Source organism: Leuciscus leuciscus (assembly GCF_965113295.1).
Source record: "Leuciscus leuciscus genome assembly, chromosome: 3".
Lineage (NCBI taxonomy): Eukaryota > Metazoa > Chordata > Actinopteri > Cypriniformes > Leuciscidae > Leuciscus > Leuciscus leuciscus.
The window spans coordinates 41,942,956-41,963,078 of record NC_138727.1 but is presented as its reverse complement, the minus strand read 5'-3'; the positions used below and the strand labels follow the sequence as shown (position 1 = coordinate 41,963,078).

The window sequence follows — 20,123 nt, the reverse complement described above, 5'->3', positions numbered from 1 at the left end:
CAGAGGACCCAGACATTCAATCTCATAATCACAGTGCCCTTAATAATCTTTTCCCAAAAAAATTTGTCTTGTTGTCTCTTGTACCAAGAAACATCAGTGTCATTTCCAGGCTAATTTTATGTTTTTAGATATAAGGCTGGAGTTGAAACCGAAAATACATGGCATTTATACATTGCTGGGCACTGCAGAACGGGGACACAAAGGCCATGTCTCACAAACTATAAGGTTTTATGTAATTTTGTATGTCGGTTTCAAACACAAAAACTGTCTTAAAGTTTCATATGATTAAAGAGACTATAACCCTACCCTTTTTTAGGGTGCTACTGGACCTTCAAGCTCCACCCATCATCTCTGCAGTGAGCGAGAGAGCAGCTGCTTGACTGATCTTACAGTGGCGTCTTGTCTCCTGTAGATGGCGGTCTACAACCAGATAATCCTTCCGGTGAAGCAAGACTAGCAAGTTTTATTGAGTAAACGAAACTGCCCTTTTGACAAGAAAAACGAAACTCAGTTTACATCTACACTTGCACGATGTGCTCTTCATTTAGAAGTAGTTGTAACTTAATTTTGCATCCATTAAAGAGAAACGTTTATACTAACTTAATATTTGCATTGAAAAGAAGAAATGTAAAGTAGTTGACAATCGAGTGTTTTCTTTTTGTGATTTTAAAGAGATAGAGAGACAGCATCCGTTTAGGGTAGGCTAGATACAGCTTGATTTAAAGCAGTAGCAAAGTGTTAGGTGTATTTAGATGTCAATTTAATACATGCAATAGCCTTGTTTGTGATTATCATACAAATAATAATTATTACAATTTCATATTCATCTTTTATCATTTTCATCTTTTGATTTTTTTTCATGACTTTCTTTATAGCTGTGCAGGACATTTTTCATGGACCATCAACAACGACGACCTCAAAGTCTTGGATCTCATCTTTCTACAAAATGCTGGTGGTTTCTATAATTGTTGCAGCTATTGCTATAGGGATTCAGGTATGCTTAAATGTAGCATATATTTTGTCTTTTTTTTTTTTACTCTGAGCTGATTATCTTTTTAACAAGCATTACAAGTTGGCAAATGTCATAAAATATATATAAATCACTTCTAGATTTTCAAGCAACAAAAACTGGATTTTGATGCTATAGGTAAGGTAGGCTTACTAATTTTCTTTTTGATATACATAAATATATTACATTAATTAGCTCTGTCAGGATTATGAACATTATTAAAAAGGCTAAATATTGGTGTAGTTCTTTGTTGTTTTACATAAATGTTTGTAAATTTAAATAAGTTTGAAAAAATGCTATCATTCTTTTTAATGTACAGAGTATCAGACAGGAGATCCACTCCGGATTCTTCTGGTTGGAAAAACAGGAGTGGGGAAAAGTGCAACAGGCAACACTATCCTGGGACAAAAGCTTTTTGAATCAGAGATATCATCCTCCTCTGTGACTGGACATTGTGAAAAGTTTCATGCTTTAATAAATGGCAGAAACGTGTCTGTCATTGACTCTCCGGGCCTGTTTGACACCAGCCTTACTAAAGATGAGGTCATTGACAGAATTAAACTCTGTATTCCACTCTCTGCTCCTGGTCCACATGTCTTCTTAGTTGTGATTCAGCTGGGCAGATTCACAGATGAAGAGGCAGAAGCTGTTAAAATCATTCAAGCAGTTTTTGGTGAGGAAGCCTCTACATACACCATGGCACTGTTCACTCATGGAGATCGATTGGAGGACAAGAACATTCACACATTTGTGCGGGACAGTCCAAAACTGCTCAGTTTCATCAGAACTTGCAGTGGAAGATACCACGTGCTCAACAATAAAGAACAGAATCCTGAACAGGTCATTCAGTTGCTCGACCAGATTGATAAAATGGTCACTGGAAATGGTGGGCAACATTACACCAGTGAGATGCTTGAAAGGGCAGAGAGAGCGATTGAGAAAGAGAAACAACGTATCCTGAATGAGAGAGAGGAGCAGAGACAGAGGGAAATAGAAGCTCTGAGGGCTACACTTGAGGATGAGGCCTATAAAAAAGCATTAAAAAAGTTAAACAATGAATATGACTAGATGGCAAGATGAAATAGGCCTTCCATTCCATCCAAGTGGTTAGTGCTTTGATTAAAGCAATAAGCAAATTCTTCTTTTGATCATCTTCTGATGTGATCCACATGAAAACTGTTGCTACTGAAAAACTTAAGTACAGAAGGTATTTTTAAAGTTTGCACATTTATTAATAAATAGAACTAAAGAATGTGTTTACACTACATTCTGGCAAATGTGATATACAGAATGAAAGTTTAATATGAAATGTTTGATGAATGTGTCTGTCTGTATTATAACTTGTTCATAAATTAAGCAGCTGTGTTCTGTATAAATTGTAGCTATATGAGATTTTGTACCTCTTTTTGTATGTGAGAAAAATATGCATCATGAGATCCTTTATCCTCTTTGTGTATATATATCATACTCTCTATATACATTTATATTATGTATATATATATATATATATATATATATATATATATTATTTGCTATGTTTTGCTATTGCTCTATAATGTTGTACAAAGAAGATTAAACTATAGGCTATGTGTCATGGGCTGGTTGCAGCAAAGGTGAAAAAAGGAGAAGGATCTGCACAGCAGACTTTATTAATAACTAAATCAAAATAACAAAACTGATCTGGTTTCTCAGGACTTCAAAAACATGAACAGAACAACCAGGCAACATTAACAATAACAGACAACTAAACAGAACCAAACACAGGGCTTAAATACACTTAGCAAACAAAGGCGCTGATTAAGTAGACACCTGAACAGAATACGAAACGCAGTTCAAAGTTTTATGACAGTTACAGTTTACGTTAATCAGTTTCTTGTGGATTATTAGTGTGTTGGTCTTGTTATATCGCTAGTAAACATACAGTAGGACTAGATTGTTTGTGGAATGTGCTTTACTGAATATCTCTAAGCTCAGTGAGTTGAGTGCTGTTTGGAATGTGTACCCTTGGACCAGATGTGCATGAATGCCATTCTTAAAGGGGATGTCTATTCTGCCCTACAAAACAAAAAGGCAGTAACTGCATTTTTGGTCAAAAATGAGTTATCATTTTCATGACATTCAAGGTATCCTTTGTTATGTGACAAAACATCTTATCTCAAATGTGTGTCGTTTTGGAGAAAAATGGTAATAGTTTTTGGAGAATCTGTAGTTACTGCCTTTTTCCTTGGTATGGTGCCACATTTTTGGTAAGTAATACAAAGCAAGTTTACAAAGCAAGAATACAGTAACTGCAAAATAGGGGTAAAATATCAAATTAAATATGAGGATTGATATGTACAAAGAATAAGCTAATATAAAGTAACAAAACAGCCACATGTCCAATAATCTACCTACAACTACTTAGGCTGGATGACAGGATAACTTTAAAGTCATTTTTCTCAGTTCTGCACTCTGCGTAGTTACTGCCTTTTTGCTTTGTAGGGCAGTATTGTCTAATGCTATTTAATGCATATTACACTGTTAAAGAGTTGACTTCTCGTGCTAAACATGGCCAACGTTTCAAAAAACGACACTCGGTTACTAACGTAACCTTGGTTCTCTCTAGAGAGGGAACGAGTGTTGCGTAAGTTTAGCTTACGCTACGGGAAAACTCCTTTTCTCGAGAATACTGAAGCAAGAAAATTATCCTTAATTTTCCAAAATGTAAAACGCATTTGCTGCAGCAGGCAGACATAGGCGAGACAGCTCTCGCGCCTGTTGGCTGCTCTGCAGCAACTGCTGCAACCTATCAGTGCGTCTTGGCATGACTCCAGCGCCAATGGGAAGCCTCCCCGCGCTACGTCATGACCACCCAAAATGGGTGTGGCCTTAAGCCTATAAATACCCATCGCCCAGGTTGCACAATGATTTCAGTCGACTAGAAGCGAAACCATAATGCAGCACAAGCACGGCAGCATACACAACACTCGTTCCCTCTCTAGAGAGAACCGAGGTTACGTTAGTAACCGAGTGTCGTTCTCTTACGAGAGTACTCTCGTGTTGCATAAGTTTAGCTTACGCTACGGGAACCCCATGTAAAACGCTGTGCGTGTGGAATTCCAACACTAATGTCCCAAGGGCAGTATGCCCGGGGCTCATGTAAGTGGAATAAACACGGAGCGGTAGAACGGGGAGGGACGACTCGGTAATGTGAGATAGGTGCACGCACATAAATACAGTTAAGGCAGTACATCAACCTTGAAACTGCATAAGCCCACAGGACGTTGCAGCATATCAACAGTCTAATCAAACTGAGTTGGGTAGAGACAATGTTAATATGGTATAATCAGACTGAGAACAGCCTGGCCTGTAAGGTGGGCACTTCTAGGTTATAAAACCTTATAAATGTAGACAGCGAGGCCCAACCTGCTGCCATACAAATATCATGAAGTGAGACCCCACTTGTCCATGCCCACGACAAGGCCATGCCTCTAGTCGAGTGGGCCCTAACCCCCAAGGGGCAATCCAGGCCCTTGGAAGCATAAGCTGGAAAGGGTCTGTTTCGAGAGGGCTTGCCCTTTGACGCGGCCACCGAATGAAACAAAAAGCTGCTATGTTTGCCTAAAGGCAGCAGAGCGCTGCACATAAGTCCTTAAAGCCCTTACTGGGCAAAGTAGGTTAACCCCAGTCTCACTGTCGGACGCAGGGAGGGCCGAAAGGGAAATAACTTGCTCTCTGAACGGAGTCGCAAGCACCTTCGGGACGTAACCATGCCTTGGTTTGAGGATGACCTTGGAGTCATTAGGCCCAAATTCCAGGCACGTAGCGCTCACTGAGAGCGTGTGCAGGTCGCCCACTCGTTTTCCTGAGGCTAGTGCCAGCAGAAAAGCGGTTTTGAAGGACAGGTCCTTTAGCTCCACCGCGTGTAATGGTTCGAATGGTCCACCTTTCATGGCCTCAAGGACCGTGGAAAGGTCCCACGCTGGAACCGAGGGTGGTCGAGGAGGGTTCAGCCTCCTTGCACCCCTGAGGAAACGGATTACGAGGTAATTCTTTCCCAGTGACTGGCCATTCGCGGGCTTCGTGAAAGCCTCTATAGGCCGCCACATACACCTTGAGCGTGGATGGGGTTCTCCCGCTGTCCAACAGCTCTTGCAGGAAAGAAAGCACCACCGTTACCTCACAATCTAGTGGGTTAAAGTCATGAGCTGAACACCATTCAGCGAACACTGACCATTTAGACGCATAGAGCCGTCTAGTAGACGGAGCTCTAGCCTGAGTGATCATGTTCAGCACTCCCTCTGGGAGGTGAAATGGTGATAGTTGATCGCCCACACATGTAGGGCCCACGGCTCGGGGTACGGGTGCCAAACTGCGCCCTGGGCCTGAGACAACAGGTCCTTCCTCAGCGGAATCGGCCATGGAGCTGTGTTCCCCAGTTCAATCAGTTCTGGCGACCACGCTTGATTTTCCCATTGCGGGGCTATCAGGAGTATCGAGCATTTGCTCTCCCTGATTTGCTTGATTACCTGTGGTAACAAGGCGACCGGGGGAAACGCATAGAGAGGGCACCTGGGCCAGTTTAGGGCCAGCACATCCCTTTCTTTTGAAAAGAACATTGGGCAGTGAGCGTTGGTTTGCGACGCGAACAGGTCTACCTCTGCTCTGCCGAAAATGTCCCAGATATTTTGCACCGTCATGGGATGAAGAGACCACTCTACTGGGGAGAGCTTGGCCCTGGATAGCATATCTGGGCCCATGTTCAGGACGCCCGGCACATGAGCCGCTGTCAGCGAGCACAAGTTGTGCTGGCCCCATATAAGGAGGCGTCTTGCTATTGCAAGAAGGCTCCGGGATTTGAGGCCGCCCTGGCGATTTATATAGGACACCACTGACGTGTTGTCTGTTCTGACCAGAACGTGGTGGTTCTTTAACACAGGGAGAAAAAACTGACGGAAGTTTTCGACCGCTTTCATCTCTAGACAGTTTATGTGTAGATGCTTTTTTGCATCTGACCACAGGCCCATGGAAGGTCTCCCTTCGTAAAGGGCGCCCCAACCCGTGTTGGAAGTGTCTGTCGAGACTACTTTGATTTGTGAGGCGGCACCGAAGTTCACACCGGTCTGGTACCAGCCGGTTCTCATCCACGGTTTCAGAGCTGTAACGCATGTCTGATTCGCCGTGAGACGAAGCAAGCCTGTCTTCCACGCTCTCGCTGGTACACGCCGTTTCAGCCACAGCTGAAAGGGGTGCATGCGTAGCAGGCCCAGTTGCAGTACCGTCGAGGCTGAGGCCATGAGACCCATCATCCTTTGAAGCACTCTGAGGGGAAGATTCTTTTCTACAGTGAATGTTGCTGCAAAGCGCTGGATTCTTCCATTCTTCTCTTGTGCTTAGCACTTGTATTACTCACTATCACAGAGCTGTAGTTCATCCAGTTTCCGAACTCTCTCAATTCAGATAATTTTACACGTATAAAATGAGTCATTCACTATATCATACTCGTTCTATTGTCTGACGAAAAATTATATATTATAGGAAATGAGAACAACTTTATTGGACATTCAGCTGTATTATATTATATTATATTATATCATATTATATTATATTATATTATATTATATTATATTATATTATATTAAAATACAGTATGTGAGCACGGATTAGAATAGAAAACACATTAGGCAGGCAGAACGCAAGAATGACGTGATGACGTCATGAATATGCTAATTGACGCATGACGTCATCTAGCAACATTTAGCAACTTTTTGGGCAGGGTTTAGCTACTTTCCTTTGAAAATAGTTGGCAACACTGGAGCGCGCCCATCATCGTGCAAGTTCAGGTTTACGGAAGCCATCGGCAGCGCTACACGGCACGCCTCCAGGAGCTCAGCTGTTTTCGGAAAGACTTCCGAAAACAGCTGAGTCTTTAGTTTTAATCAGATTTATAAAAGACAGATACATATGTCTTTTATAAATCTGATTAAAACTAAAGACTCTTCGGAGATATAAAGGATGCAATACTACTCTATAGGTACTCAAAGGGTTAGTTCACCCAAAGATGAAAATTCTGTATGTAATTACTCACCCTCATGTTGTTCCAACCCCGTAAGACTTTCGTTCATCTTCGGAACACAAATTAAGATATTTTTGATGAAATCTGAGAGCTGGCTCACTCCTTCATAGGCTGCCAGGTAATCGACATCTGCCATCACAGAAAAGTTAGTAAAGACATTGTTAAAATAGTCCAAGTCCAAGTGACTGCAGTGGCAAAAAACACCCCCAAGCAAATGCAGTTCTTCTGGGTTGTACGTCAGAACGTAGGCTCACTATTGGCCAGCATCACACGCATCACACACATGACCAGCGTCGGCCAATAGTGAGCCTACGTTCTGACGTACAACCCAGAAGAACTGCGCTGTACACTACGTGAACTCACTCAGAGGCCCACAAAGAAGAAAATGAATAGTTGAATAATCGTTATTTTTGTTTTGTTTTTGCGCACAAAAAGTATTCTCGTCGCTTGATAATCTTAAAGCTGAGCCACTGTAGTCACTTGGACTATTTTAATGATGTCTTAACTAACTTTACTGGGAAGGAGTGAGCCAGCTCTCAGATTTCATCAAAAATATCTTAGTTTGTGTTCCGAAGATGAACGAAAGTCTTATGGGGTTGGAACAACATGAGGGTGAGTAATTACTGACAGAATTATAATTTTTGGGTGAACTAACCCTTCAAGATTAACATGAGATTAACCCTTCAAGATTAACATGACATTAGCAGAAACTGCGTGTTTTATGTCTCCTTTAAGGCTCTGATTGAAGCTTTCGACCCCACCATTTGCTTGGGGGTGGTAGAGAGCGTCCTGGATATGCTTAATTCCCTTATTGCAAAGGAAAGTGGAGAAGTCAGCAGAGGTGAACTGCAGTCCATTGTCAGTAGTGATGGCATGGGGCATGCCCCAGCGTAAAATACTTGAAAACTTCACGAAAAAAATACCATAAACTCTCTTTATATTAATGGAGTTATAAGCAACTGCCCGAAAGTAATTTCTGTAGAAATTTTATAGTTCTTTATATAGCTCATCTTCTCTGCATCAGACTGCCATGTTTTTTTATAATTCACACCAGCATACAGCTGGTAGACCACAAATTTAGAGACTTGTGTGACATAAAAATAGAAGAATTTGATAAAGCTAAATTATACTCAGGGAAATCTCCAGGCCCTGATGGCCTCACTTCTGAATTTTATAATTTCTTTTATTGAAGATTTGAGGGAGTTAATGTTTCAAGCCTTTCTCGAATTAGTTCAGAAAAAAATTCACTAACTTCGACTATATGAAGCAAGGACTGATTACTCTTATACCCAAGCTAGGTAAAGACACTCAACAAAGACAACCTTCACCCCATCACTCTACTTAATTGCGATTATAGATTTTAGTTCATATACTTGCAACAGACTTAAGGAATTTTTTGATCAAATAGGCTAATTAGTGAATCACAACCTGGTTTCATGAAAGGCAGATCAATTTATAATAATATCAGACTAGTTCTTTCTTTTACATTCTCATAAATGGATTGAGGATGATGCTTTAATCTATTCTTGGACTTTATGAAAGCGTTTGACAAAATTGAACACAATTTCATATACAGCTCTTTTGAAAAATATGATTTTGGTAATAACTTTATCTCTTATAAAAAATATAAAGATATGAATAGCTCAATATTACTCTTATGGGACATCCCAGAGATTTCATATTTCACAAGGAATTTGGCAAGGCTGTCCCATTTCCCCTTTCCTATTCATCTTGGCTGTAGAAATGCTTGCTATTTTATAGACATTTTATATTTATAGACAATAGCTTGATAAGCTCAATGTGTTTGGATTGGAAGACAAATTGGTATTAGTCAATTGGCCGATGACACAAACCTCTTTTTAAAGGGCAGACATCAAATTGATTCAATTAATTATTTCTTCTCCAAAGCATCCGGCTTACATTTAAATAGGCTATAAACGAATTGCGTATTGAACTATACAATTGAATTCTTTATGTAATATCCTGATTAAAACATCTGTAAAATACTTAGGGACAACTATTACCAAAGGCAACAATCATAGTAACATTCTGATTTCATAATGGAGCTGGACGTCAAGCTCCACCCATCATCTCTGCAGTGAGCGAGAGAGCAGCTGCTTGACAGATCTTGCAGTGGCGTCTTGTCTCCTGTAGATGGTGGTCTACACTAAACCTTCCGGTGAAGCAAGACTACCAAGTTTTGAGTAAACGAAACTGTCCCTTTGTCAGGAAAGAAAAGCGAAACCCATTTACCATCACGATGTGTTCTACATTTAAAAGTAAGTAACTTAATTTTTGCGTCCATTAAAGAGAGAGTTTTACACTAACTTAATATTAGAAAATGAATAAAAGAAATCAGCTGATTAAAGTTGTTTTTTTTAATGAGAATCAAGTGTTTTGCGTGATTTTAAAGAGATAGAGGCATGTGTTCGAAATCGTCCACCCTTCTCCACTATTACCTAAAGTAGTCCACTTCATATGGAAAACAAGCCTCATAAATATAAATATTTTATGTAATTCATATCAAGGAGGTTTGAATGTGCTTGTTTTGTTACTTCTAATACAATTTTCAAGTTGCAGTTTTGTACAATAAATACATGTTTAATAAAAGTTTGTTGCATTGCAAATTGTTCAATTCTTCCTGTCTGACACTGAAATATGGAGAGTAACACCTGCACACTGAATCAATGTAGGCCTATGTTACACATAAACAAACAAAACTCAATAACTGTTATTTAATAAATATGACTAAATAAATAAATAATACAATAATATTACTGTATAAATAAATAATACTATAATATTATAGTAAAACAGTTAATATTTTCAGAATTCTATGCTCATTGAGACAAAAAGCTAAAGTTAATTAGTGAAATTTAAGGTCTTTTTTTTAACATGTTTGCAAGTAACCATCCCTGATTGTGTTGCAACTGTCCCCTGGGGTCAGTTGCAACATCTGGCTTCTTCCATTCAAATAAATACTGAGAACTATATGTCATATGTAATCATCTTTAAATGGTATGGGTAATTAGCAGACAGATGCAAGTTTAATATATACAAATTTGTCTAGTCCAAATAGTCTCTTTTTCGAAAAAGTATTTTTCGAAATGTTACATGTATGTTTTGTTTGAAATAAACATAAAAAAAAAACCTTGCATTAAAATGTAATTAAAATGACTAAAATAACAGCAATCTACAGCAATACAGTATCAGTAATCAAAATATGAAAATTTATTTTTGTTTTATCAAGTAAAATTGTCCATTTGTGAATACATTTTTTTTTTCATCACTCCCTCCCCATTGACAAAATTCAATGAAAATGCTTGAAACCATATCACAGAAAGACTTGAACACCCTGCTATTTTGCAAGTTCTCCCACTTAGAAATCATGGAGGGGTCTGAAATTGTCATCGTAGGTGCATGTCCACTGTGAGAGACATAATCTAAAAAAAAAATCCAGAAATCACAATATATAATTTTTTAACTATTTATTTGCATGATACAGCTGCAAATAAGTATTTGAACACCTGAGAAAATCAATGTTAATATTTGGTACAGTAGCCTTTGTTTGCAATTACAGAGGTCAAACGTTTCCTGTAGTTTTTCACCAGGTTTGCACACACTACAGGAGGGATTTTGGCCCACTCCTCCACACAGATCTTCTTTAGATCAGTCAGGTTTCTGGGCTGTCGCTGAGAAACACGGAGTTTGAGCTCCCTCCAAAGATTCTCTATTGGGTTTAGGTCTGGAGACTGGCTAGGCCACGCCAGAACCTTGATATGCTTCTTAAAGAGCCACTCCTTGGTTATCCTGGCTGTGTGCTTCGGGTCATTGTCATGTTGGAAGACCCAGCCTCGACCCATCTTCAATGCTCTAACTGAGGGAAGGAGGTTGTTCCCCAAAATCTTGCAATACATGGCCCCGGTCATCCTCTCCTTAATACAGTGCAGTCGCCCTGTCCCATGTGCAGAAACCCTCCCCCCCCCCAAAGCATGATGCTACCACCCCCATGCTTCACAGTAGGGATGGTGTTCTTGGGATGGTACTTATCATTCTTCTTCCTCCAAACACGTTTAGTGGAATTATGACCAAAAAGTTCTATTTTGGTCTCATCTGACCACATGACTTTCTCCCATGACTCCTCTGGATCATCCAAATGGTCATTGGCAAACTTAAGACGGGCCTTGACATGTGCTGGTTTAAGCAGGGGAACCTTCCGTGCCATGCATGATTTCAAACCATGACGTCTTAGTGTATTACCAACAGTAACCTTGGAAACGGTGGTCCCAGCTCTTTTCAGGTCATTGACCAGCTCCTCCCATGTAGTTCTGGGCTGATTTCTCACCTTTCTTAGGATCATTGAGACCCCACGAGGTGAGATCTTGCATGGAGCCCCAGTCCGAGGGAGACTGACAGTCATGTTTAGCTTCTTCCATTTTCTAATGATTGCTCCAACAGTTGACCTTTTTTCACCAAGCTGCTTGGCAATTTCCCCGTAGCCCTTTCCAGCCTTGTGGAGTTGTACAATTTTGTCTGTGTCTTTGGACAGCTCTTTGGTCTTGGCCATGTTAGTAGTTGGATTCTTACTGATTGTATGGGGTGGACAGGTGTCTTTATGCAGCTAACAACCTCAAACAGGTGCATCTAATTTAGGATAATAAAGGTGGACATTTTAAAGGCAGACTAACAGGTCTTTGAGGGTCAGAATTCTAGCTGATAGACAGGTGTTCAAATACTTATTTGCAGCTGTATCATACAAATAAATAGTTAAAAAATCATATATTGTGATTTCTGGATTTTTTTTTTTTAGATTATGTCTCTCACAGTGGACATGCACCTACGATGACAATTTCAGACCCCTCCATGATTTCCAAGTGGGAGAACTTGCAAAATAGCAGGGTGTTCAAATACTTATTTTTTTCTCACTGTACATGTTTGAGCTGTTTTAACTAAAAGCAGCTTGCACTGGTGTATCTTAAAATATGTCAGTGCCATTGTTTTGTCTCAAGATGCACACCAGTAATGTTTTTTTTCTCTTTCTAAGGCATGTTTATAAAAGCTACTTAAATGCCCTAATTGAACTAAGGCCTAATCCTGGCTCTATCTAAGCCCTGTTTGTGAAACCAGGCCATAGTTTTATTTATTTTTTCTTATAAATTTGTTTTACACACTATTCCATAGGCCTGTATGTATGCTTGGGCTGTAAAAATTTTTTATATGAACAAATATTAAATATGAATATATTTATAGGCTATATTTATATTAAATATAAAATATATAAAAAACAAAAACGAAAATGATAATACAGTAAATTATAACTGATATTAAACACATACAAAACGAAAGTTAAAGATAAAATAATCCAGGCCTGGCCTATCTCGTTCTTCACTGTCGTTGCTCCTCTTTTTTTGCTTCCACTCCTCTGTGAGAGATACGAGACCGGTGCGCCGCTCTCTCACAGCTCTCGGCCTCGTCCTGCTTTCCATAATGGTATATATGAGTTGAACACACGTGAACGCCACCACAAAGTCGTAAATACATGTGGGAAGCTCTGGATTTTCTTTATGCCCTGATCTTTACGAGTTGGGGGCATGTCAGTGTGAAACATGGGCGGAATACCACAATATTTATAGGTATTTAGCAGTCACATTGTCAGGCTTTTTATTACAACAAAATAAGATAATTCCCTGCACAAAATATGATGACATTGTAATATAAAGTAACAATATAATGTGTAACAATAAAGTTTAAAGTGGCTTTGCAAATTAATAAAAAAAGTTAAAGCAAAAAACATTCTTTATTTTTAATTTACAAGAAGTAGAGTTTAAAAACCTTGTAATTAAGAGAAGGTACACCACCATCTTGCTCCAACGAAAGTGACTTGAACTCACCTGACGTTGTAAACATGACTTCTCAACTTGTAAATACGAACTTCCCAGGAGGACTTGAACGCACCAATACTCTAGCATGTGTGGGGGGAAATTAAGCACGACCTGCTGTGACGTCACAATCATGGTGCATTGTGGTCTATGGATCTGCCTGAAATGTACATGTTGAGTAGACTTGCTCCCTCGGTTAAAATTGAGGGGTCGAGGGTCTGTCCAAATAAACTTCCCTTGTCCACTTGACGAAGTTGAACTCACTTCAAAATAGCGGTGGGGATTCCCCCCAGGGGAAGTGCTTAGGGAAGTTTGCGAGTGTAGGCTATGTCTAAAAGTGGAGTTAAGGCCAATTTTTAATGCTCTTCCCTCACTAACTTCCCTCCGTCTCATTCACTCAGATGTATGTCATTGCTTACATTGCATAAGTGCCCACTACTGGCGGAACCCTTGAAATGTGTTCCAATGTAACAAACTATGCCCTTGATCACTTGGAATCTGCAATGGAGCTGATTAATTATGTATAGTTTTTTTTCCTTATTAATTTGTTTTACGCACCATTCTATAGGCCTGTATGTATGTTTGGGCTGTTAAAAAATTTAATATAAACAAATATGAATTATGCATATATTAATATATTTACACTGAACAAAATTAGAAAGGCAACACTTTTGTTTTTGCCCCCATTTTTCATGAGCTGAACTCAAAGATCTAAGATTTTTTAAGATTTCTCTCAAATATTGTTCACAAATCTGTCTAAATCTGTTAGTGAGCACTTCTCCTTTGCCGAGATAATCCATCCACCTCACAGGTGTGGCATATCAAGATGCTGATTAGACAGCATGATTATTGCACAGGTGTGCCTTAGGCTGGCCACAATAAAATGCCACTCACACAAATGTGCAGTTTTACTGTATTGGGGGTGTCCGAGGGGGTCCGAAAACCAGTCAGTATCTGGTGTGACCACCATTTTCCTCACGCAGTGCAACACAATATATATATTAAATGTATTAAATATAAAATAGCCTATTAAAAAACTCAAACAGAAATGATAACAAATACAATAAACTACAAATACAATACACTATAACTGTTTAAAAGCAGTCAGCTTAGCTACAAGTATTAAATGCGGTTAAATTAGGGTGACCAGACGTCCCGAAAAATTTGGGACAGTCCTGAAATCTAAGCTGTTGTCCCGAATCCGGCCCTTGAGTAGTTATCTAATAAAACATTAATAACTGTTTGTGGAGGTTGAGTCGTCCTGCAGCCAGCCCCCGCCGGCTGCTCATTGGCTGCAGCATCTTTTTTTCCTTTTTTGAAGTTCTACAAAGATACCGTAGGCGCGAATTTATATGGATTGATAAGCGAGTGCAAGTTGCTGCAGCCGCGAGGACAGTGAATGTGCAGGCAGCCAGTCGTTAAGGAGTGATTGATTGGTCGCGGCACTGTGTGCCAAAAAATACTTCGGCCTAATGTGTGATGTCGGGTTACACAAAGCAAATCATCCACACAATTATTTTGTTTTCTTATTTAATGACCGACAATTTAGTTGTAATAATAATTTTGGCATAAGGCTTATTAGCGTTAGGCTATAGCCTGAAAGGTCTGATTTACGCACTGTTACAACAGTCATTGTTTTTTTGTTTTTTTTCACAATGACATTTGAGTTCATGATTTTAATGTTGTTGTTTTTTGTGGCAGACTAATGACTAAGAATGACTAAAGACTAATGACAGACTGTTGATCTTTGAATAAAAATATGTTTGGTTCAGGTTTGAAATTCATTATCTTTTATTATAGGCTGTGTAGTCTAATATCATAGTAGACCTTCACGCCTTACTTCACGCTCGGTGCGTTCACGCCATGTTGAAAATAACTGTAATTTCGAGGTTTCAACTTGTAAAAAGCGCTCACGTCTTTGTGGAGCTCGTAATTACAGCTTGTAAGATGGGACTTTTCTAAGAGCTCCTACTTGTACCACGTGACTGCTGTACGACCTGATTGCTGTAGATTCATTTAGGCATTGATAGTGTCACTGTCACCATAGAAACGCATTATTCTCAGTCTGAGGACGTGAACAGCTCCGAATAGAACATCATGTGTTGTCAACTCAAGCGCCAACCGTAATTACGACAAGACGTGAATGCAGTAGGCCTATAGAGTGGGGCAGGTGGGTATGACATAAATTTGTTGGCCTAAATGCAGAAAGATGAATTTTTAAGCTGTTACGTGAATTTTTAAGCTGTTACGTGTCTTGAAAAAGGTGGTTGCTAACAAGTGGTTAAATGAGACTATAGAGTCTGTCTAGATTAAACGTCATCAGCCAAACAGGTAAACTCAGCCTGCTTTACAGCCTCGTTATGCTTAGAATTTTGCTCTTATAAACGATTCTAACTCAAACGTTCTGGGAAATTCTGAAAGAGATGTCCGTCCGAAGCTTAGTGATGGTGACATTGAAGTCTTAGGACTGTGGTGGAGTTTGTTTTTAGCCTACCTTTAGCTTTTTATATTTGGCAACTGTATTTAGGCTTCAAAATTCATAAAATATGTGTTCATCTTTGAAAATTATCTTGATGGACAAAATGTGTAAGTATCGTGAACTTTTGTTGATCAGTTTTTTGTTTTGCGACATTGTTAATTGTTATTAAGCAATAAGGAATAATGTATCGTTTTTTTAATTACAAGCATGTCATGTCATAATTAATTCTTAAACAGAATTATGCTTTTAACATATTTGTTATTGAAGTTTTTTATCGAAAAATATTGACGGGGAAATTTTTTTTTTCTCTAATCATTTCGGATAGCTGTATGATATGCTACTGTATCTAAGCTAACTAAAAAAACACTAAGAACAAGAAATGTTAAATTGCACAATCTATAGCTTCGGTTAAATACTAGTATATGAAACATATAAGTTAAAAGATATTAATGGTCGTTATAACGTAATTCAAACGACTTATATAATAAAGTGATATCTGATTTGTAACCAGGCACTAAAGCGATTACCCATAAAACGTGCTTTGAACCAATTGGATTGCTTGGGTCCTAAGCTGGGACTCATCACTTTGCTAGGACTCAACACTTCACCACACCGGTTTGCCTACAACGTGACGTCATACCTGCGCCACTCTATTAGCTTCACATGGAATGTTACCATAACGCTAGGCAGCGACAACAGGAATATCTTATTATTGCTGTTAAGGCTATAGTTTGATATAAATAGTTTTTAACTGCACACTTCTTTGTCATCCTTGATTCAAAATAAAATATTAATTTAATAGCAATATCCATTTCTGTAATCCCAGGTTGCTGTGGTCATGCAGTTTGTTTACACATTAAACTTGTGGCCACAAACAAAATATGTTGTTCCCTCAACATAGGATCTCGAGGCCACGACTTGACATCATGTGACCACAACATAAGGATGTAGTTACCTCGACAAAATGATCTCGTGGGCACGACAAAACTAAATGAACCGAACATGTCCCCTCCCAGTCACCGTAGAATAGCCTTGTTCATGATTATCATACATATAATAATGATAAAATATCATATTCATCTTTTATAATTTTCACATTTTGTAGGTACAGTAACAACAACAGTTTTTTCATAACTTTCTTTATAGCTGTGCAGGACATTTCTCGTGGACCATCAACAACGACGACCTCAAAGTCTTGGATCTCATCTTTCTACAAAATGCTGGTGGTTTCTATAATTGTTGCAGCTATTGCAATAGGGATTCAGCAGGTATGCTTAAATGTATATTTTGTCTCTTTTTTTTTAGCTGATTATCTTTTTAACATGTATAAGCAGTGTTGGGGGTAGTAACGCATTACAAGTAACATGAGTTAAGTAATCAGATAATTTTTTTCAAGTAATAAATAGAGTAACGCATTACTTTTAAATTTACAATAAAATATCTTGAGTTACTTTTTCAAATAAGTAACGTAAGTTACTTTGTTTTCCTATTTATTGACTGACACCTCTCCTGTGTGTGAGTTGAAAGGTTCTTTTGGGCTGTGCTCTCTACTGTACTGGCGTTAATTTGCATTTCCTTGCCTAAGACTTATGGTGTGAAAATGTCTTTACATTTGCCAAAATAGAACTTTATTTGATTTTTTGTTATTAATAAAACAAACAAGCAAACCCAGGGAGAACAAGTAACGCAAAAGTAACATACTGCATTTTTAGGGAGTAATGCAATATTGTAACATTAATTTTTAGTTACTTTCCCCAACACTGTGTACAAATGGCCAAATGTCATAAATGTATAATAATATATATATACATCCCTTCTAGATCTTCAAGCAACAAAAACAAGATTTTGATGATATAGGTAAGGTATTTATTATCTTTTTGATATACATAAATATATTTCAACATAAGCCCTCTCAGGATGATGAATAGTATTAAAAAGGTTTAATATAGGCCTAGGTGTATTTCATTGTTCTTTTAAATGAATGTTTGTACATTTTTTATATATTAGCAAGAGTTTGAAAAAATGATATTATTCTTGTAAATGTACAGAGTATCAGACAGGTGAACCACTTCGGATTCTTCTGGTTGGAAAAACAGGAGTGGGGAAAAGTGCAACAGGCAACACTATCCTGGGACAAAATCTTTTTAAATCAGAGATATCATCCTCCTCTGTGACTGGACATTGTGAAAAGTTTCATACAACTATAAATGGCAGAAAAGTATCTGTCATTGACTCTCCGGGTCTGTTTGACACCAGCCTAACTACAGCTGAGGTGGTCAACAGAATTAAACGCTGTATTCCTCTCTCTGCTCCTGGTCCACATGTCTTCTTAGTTGTGATTCAGCTGGGCAGATTCACAGATGAAGAGTTAGAAGCTGTTAAAATCATTCAAGCAGTTTTTGGTGAGGAAGCCTCTACATACTCCATGGTACTGTTCACTCATGGAGATCGATTGGAGGACAAGAACATTCACACATTTGTGCGGGACAGCCCAAAACTGCTTGGTTTCATCAGAACTTGCAGTGGAAGATATCACGTGTTCAACAATAAAGAACAGAATCCTGAACAGGTCATTCAGTTGCTCGACCAGATTGATAAAATGGTCACTGGAAATGGTGGGCAACATTACACCAGTGAGATGCTTGAAAGGGTAGAGAGAGCGATTGAGAAAGAGAAACAACGTATCCTGAAGGAGAGAGAGGAGCAGAGACAGAGGGAAATAGAAGCTCTGAGGGCTAAACTTGAGGACGAGGCCTATGAAAAAGCATTAAAAAAGTTAAACAAAGAATATGAGCTGCGTGCAAGATATCAAGCTGAGATAGACCTTCCATACATAATCAATGTGGTTACTTTTTTGATTAAATCATTAAGCAAGTTCTTCTTTTGATCACCTTTCGAAATGACACACGGAAAAATGACCACCTGTTGCTACTTTAATAGTAGGCATTTAAAACCTCACCATTTAAAGTTTGTATTTAAAGTTAAGTTTACAAAGTTATTAATAAATAGAACTAAAGCACATATTTACACTGTACGTTCTGGTGATAGAACAAATGAAAGTTTAATAATATGAAAGGATGGAAATATGAAGTTGAATGTGAAATGTTTGATAAATATGTCTCTGTTATAAACTTGCTTATAAATGAAGCATATGTGTTGCATATAAATTGTGGCTTCTTGAGATCTCTCTTGTGAGATTATTTATCCACTCCATATGTATACAGTATAAACCTCTTGAACTTATGTTTAGCTATTGCTGTATGATATTGTTATGCAAAGAATGTTTCCCTTCAAGAAATATTAAACATAATTTGACAAAAATTCAATTGGCAATAAACATAACATTTCTCAAGAGCAATTTTTGAAGGGGACACAAATAATACAGCCAAAATTGTACTTGTAAGGATATGTGTGGCGCATTGAAAAATTATAGTATGTATTTTTTTCTTTTCTCTGTCATTTTATCTGACCAACTACACAAAGCAATATGAGTTATCATAGCATATCATATCATATCAATATTATATTTATTAAATTATCTTGCTTCTTCCACATAGTATTTTAGGTTCCGTCTGGGACAGAGGACGTCTCTTACTTAGATATCCAACTGCAACAAGCCCCACTGATCTGCCAGACTGCCACTTAACATCATAGTGAGCAAAACCCAGCACAGCGGTAGATCTACAATATTACAAAGGCTTATCACCATGTTAGTTGTAGTGGGTGACTTGTTTGGTAACAAGCTACCAAACAATAATTGCTAAAATATCGGACTCATGGAAAAATACATTGGTTATCAAAATTTTTTTGTCATGACTCATTTATTAATAACTCAGCATCATCTGTATTAAAGAAAAAAGAATCACTTCATCTGCTGTTTAAAGTGAATAAAATAGCCTTAAAGGCCCACTTAAGCTAAGGTGGGACATATTGAATGGCCCCTCCCCCTTTTCAAATATCCAATAGCATTTAGTTTACCTAACAGACTGCAATTCGTACTTGACAGCACCTTGGAAGATAAGTTGGATTCAAGAGGTGTGAATAAATTCTAGCCATTTCATTCTTAACCAACGTACAGTTGGAAACGGAATAAAACTGGAGCGTTTGAGCAACCGAACACACATCTCCAACTCATATTGCTTCCTGATGTGTCAAGGTCGCTTTGGCCAGGTGATATTTATAGCATAGGGGGTGGGATTTTTTAGATTCTAGAGAGCATTTGATTGGACAGAAGCATAAAAATCATTTTAGCATAAGTGAGAGACTGTTGGTTTTGAATGCTTATAACTTATCTCCTAAATGCAAATTTTGGCATTGTTTTGGAACACACCAGCTTATTCATAACCTTAAGGCTAACATATTCATACTAAAACCTAAACAACTTAAATTTTGATTTCAGGGGGCCTTTAACAGCTAGCCTACTTACTGGAGTTCCACAACTGCTGAAAGTACTTAATTCTCTCCCATCGGACTTGTGTTGGTGAGGTGCGCGGTGGACCAAACCACTGTGAGGCTAGAGAGGGAGGACTCAAAATGTTTCTAAACTTAAAAAGCATGTTTTGCCCTATTTGTGTTTGTAAAATTTAGGCTAACTACTAAGACAATTATTTTTCAAGTATATCATATTGTTTACAATATACAATGTGTTTTTTTAATGATATTTTCCTGCGATTTACGCCTATGAAGGAAAGCTAAAAGTCT

The 20,123-nt window shown here is 38.3% G+C and overlaps 2 protein-coding genes across 4 annotated transcripts; both read left to right on the top strand.

Moving 5' to 3' along the window:
- Positions 1 to 462: 462 nt before the first annotated feature.
- On the top strand, positions 463 to 2,910 carry LOC309495324 (GTPase IMAP family member 9-like). 2 transcript variants are annotated; one of them, XR_014204618.1, is made up of 5 exons: positions 463 to 550; positions 876 to 994; positions 1,111 to 1,147; positions 1,329 to 2,421; positions 2,841 to 2,910. XR_014204618.1 is itself a non-coding variant. In XM_082165000.1 (4 exons), the coding sequence occupies exons 1-4, from the start codon at positions 532 to 534 to the stop codon at positions 2,075 to 2,077; spliced, it is 924 nt and encodes a 307-aa protein (XP_082021126.1). In that variant the 5' UTR covers positions 463 to 531; the 3' UTR covers positions 2,078 to 2,910. The 2 variants fall into 2 exon arrangements, 1 of the variants encoding a protein (XP_082021126.1); XM_082165000.1 differs by having other exon boundaries at positions 1,329 to 2,910.
- On the top strand, positions 511 to 18,603 carry LOC309495323 (GTPase IMAP family member 4-like). 2 transcript variants are annotated; one of them, XM_082164999.1, is made up of 4 exons: positions 511 to 698; positions 16,569 to 16,690; positions 17,243 to 17,279; positions 17,471 to 18,603. In XM_082164999.1, exons 2-4 carry the CDS (start codon positions 16,640 to 16,642, stop codon positions 18,307 to 18,309), a joined length of 927 nt encoding a protein of 308 aa, XP_082021125.1. In that variant the 5' UTR covers positions 511 to 698; positions 16,569 to 16,639; the 3' UTR covers positions 18,310 to 18,603. The 2 variants fall into 2 exon arrangements, with proteins under 2 accessions (XP_082021125.1, XP_082021124.1); XM_082164998.1 differs by lacking the exon at positions 511 to 698 and adding an exon at positions 9,188 to 9,343.
- The last annotated feature ends 1,520 nt before the right edge of the window (positions 18,604 to 20,123 follow it).

Bases quoted from the DNA above. Each gene is read 5' to 3' on its own strand.
- LOC309495323 (XM_082164998.1), top strand. The intron at 16,691-17,242 runs GTATGCTTAAAT...CATCCCTTCTAG, and splicing joins TTGCAATAGGGATTCAGCAG to ATCTTCAAGCAACAAAAACA. The intron at 17,280-17,470 runs GTAAGGTATTTA...GTAAATGTACAG, and splicing joins ACAAGATTTTGATGATATAG to AGTATCAGACAGGTGAACCA.
- LOC309495324 (XM_082165000.1), top strand. The intron at 995-1,110 runs GTATGCTTAAAT...AATCACTTCTAG, and splicing joins CTATTGCTATAGGGATTCAG to ATTTTCAAGCAACAAAAACT. The intron at 1,148-1,328 runs GTAAGGTAGGCT...TTTAATGTACAG, and splicing joins ACTGGATTTTGATGCTATAG to AGTATCAGACAGGAGATCCA.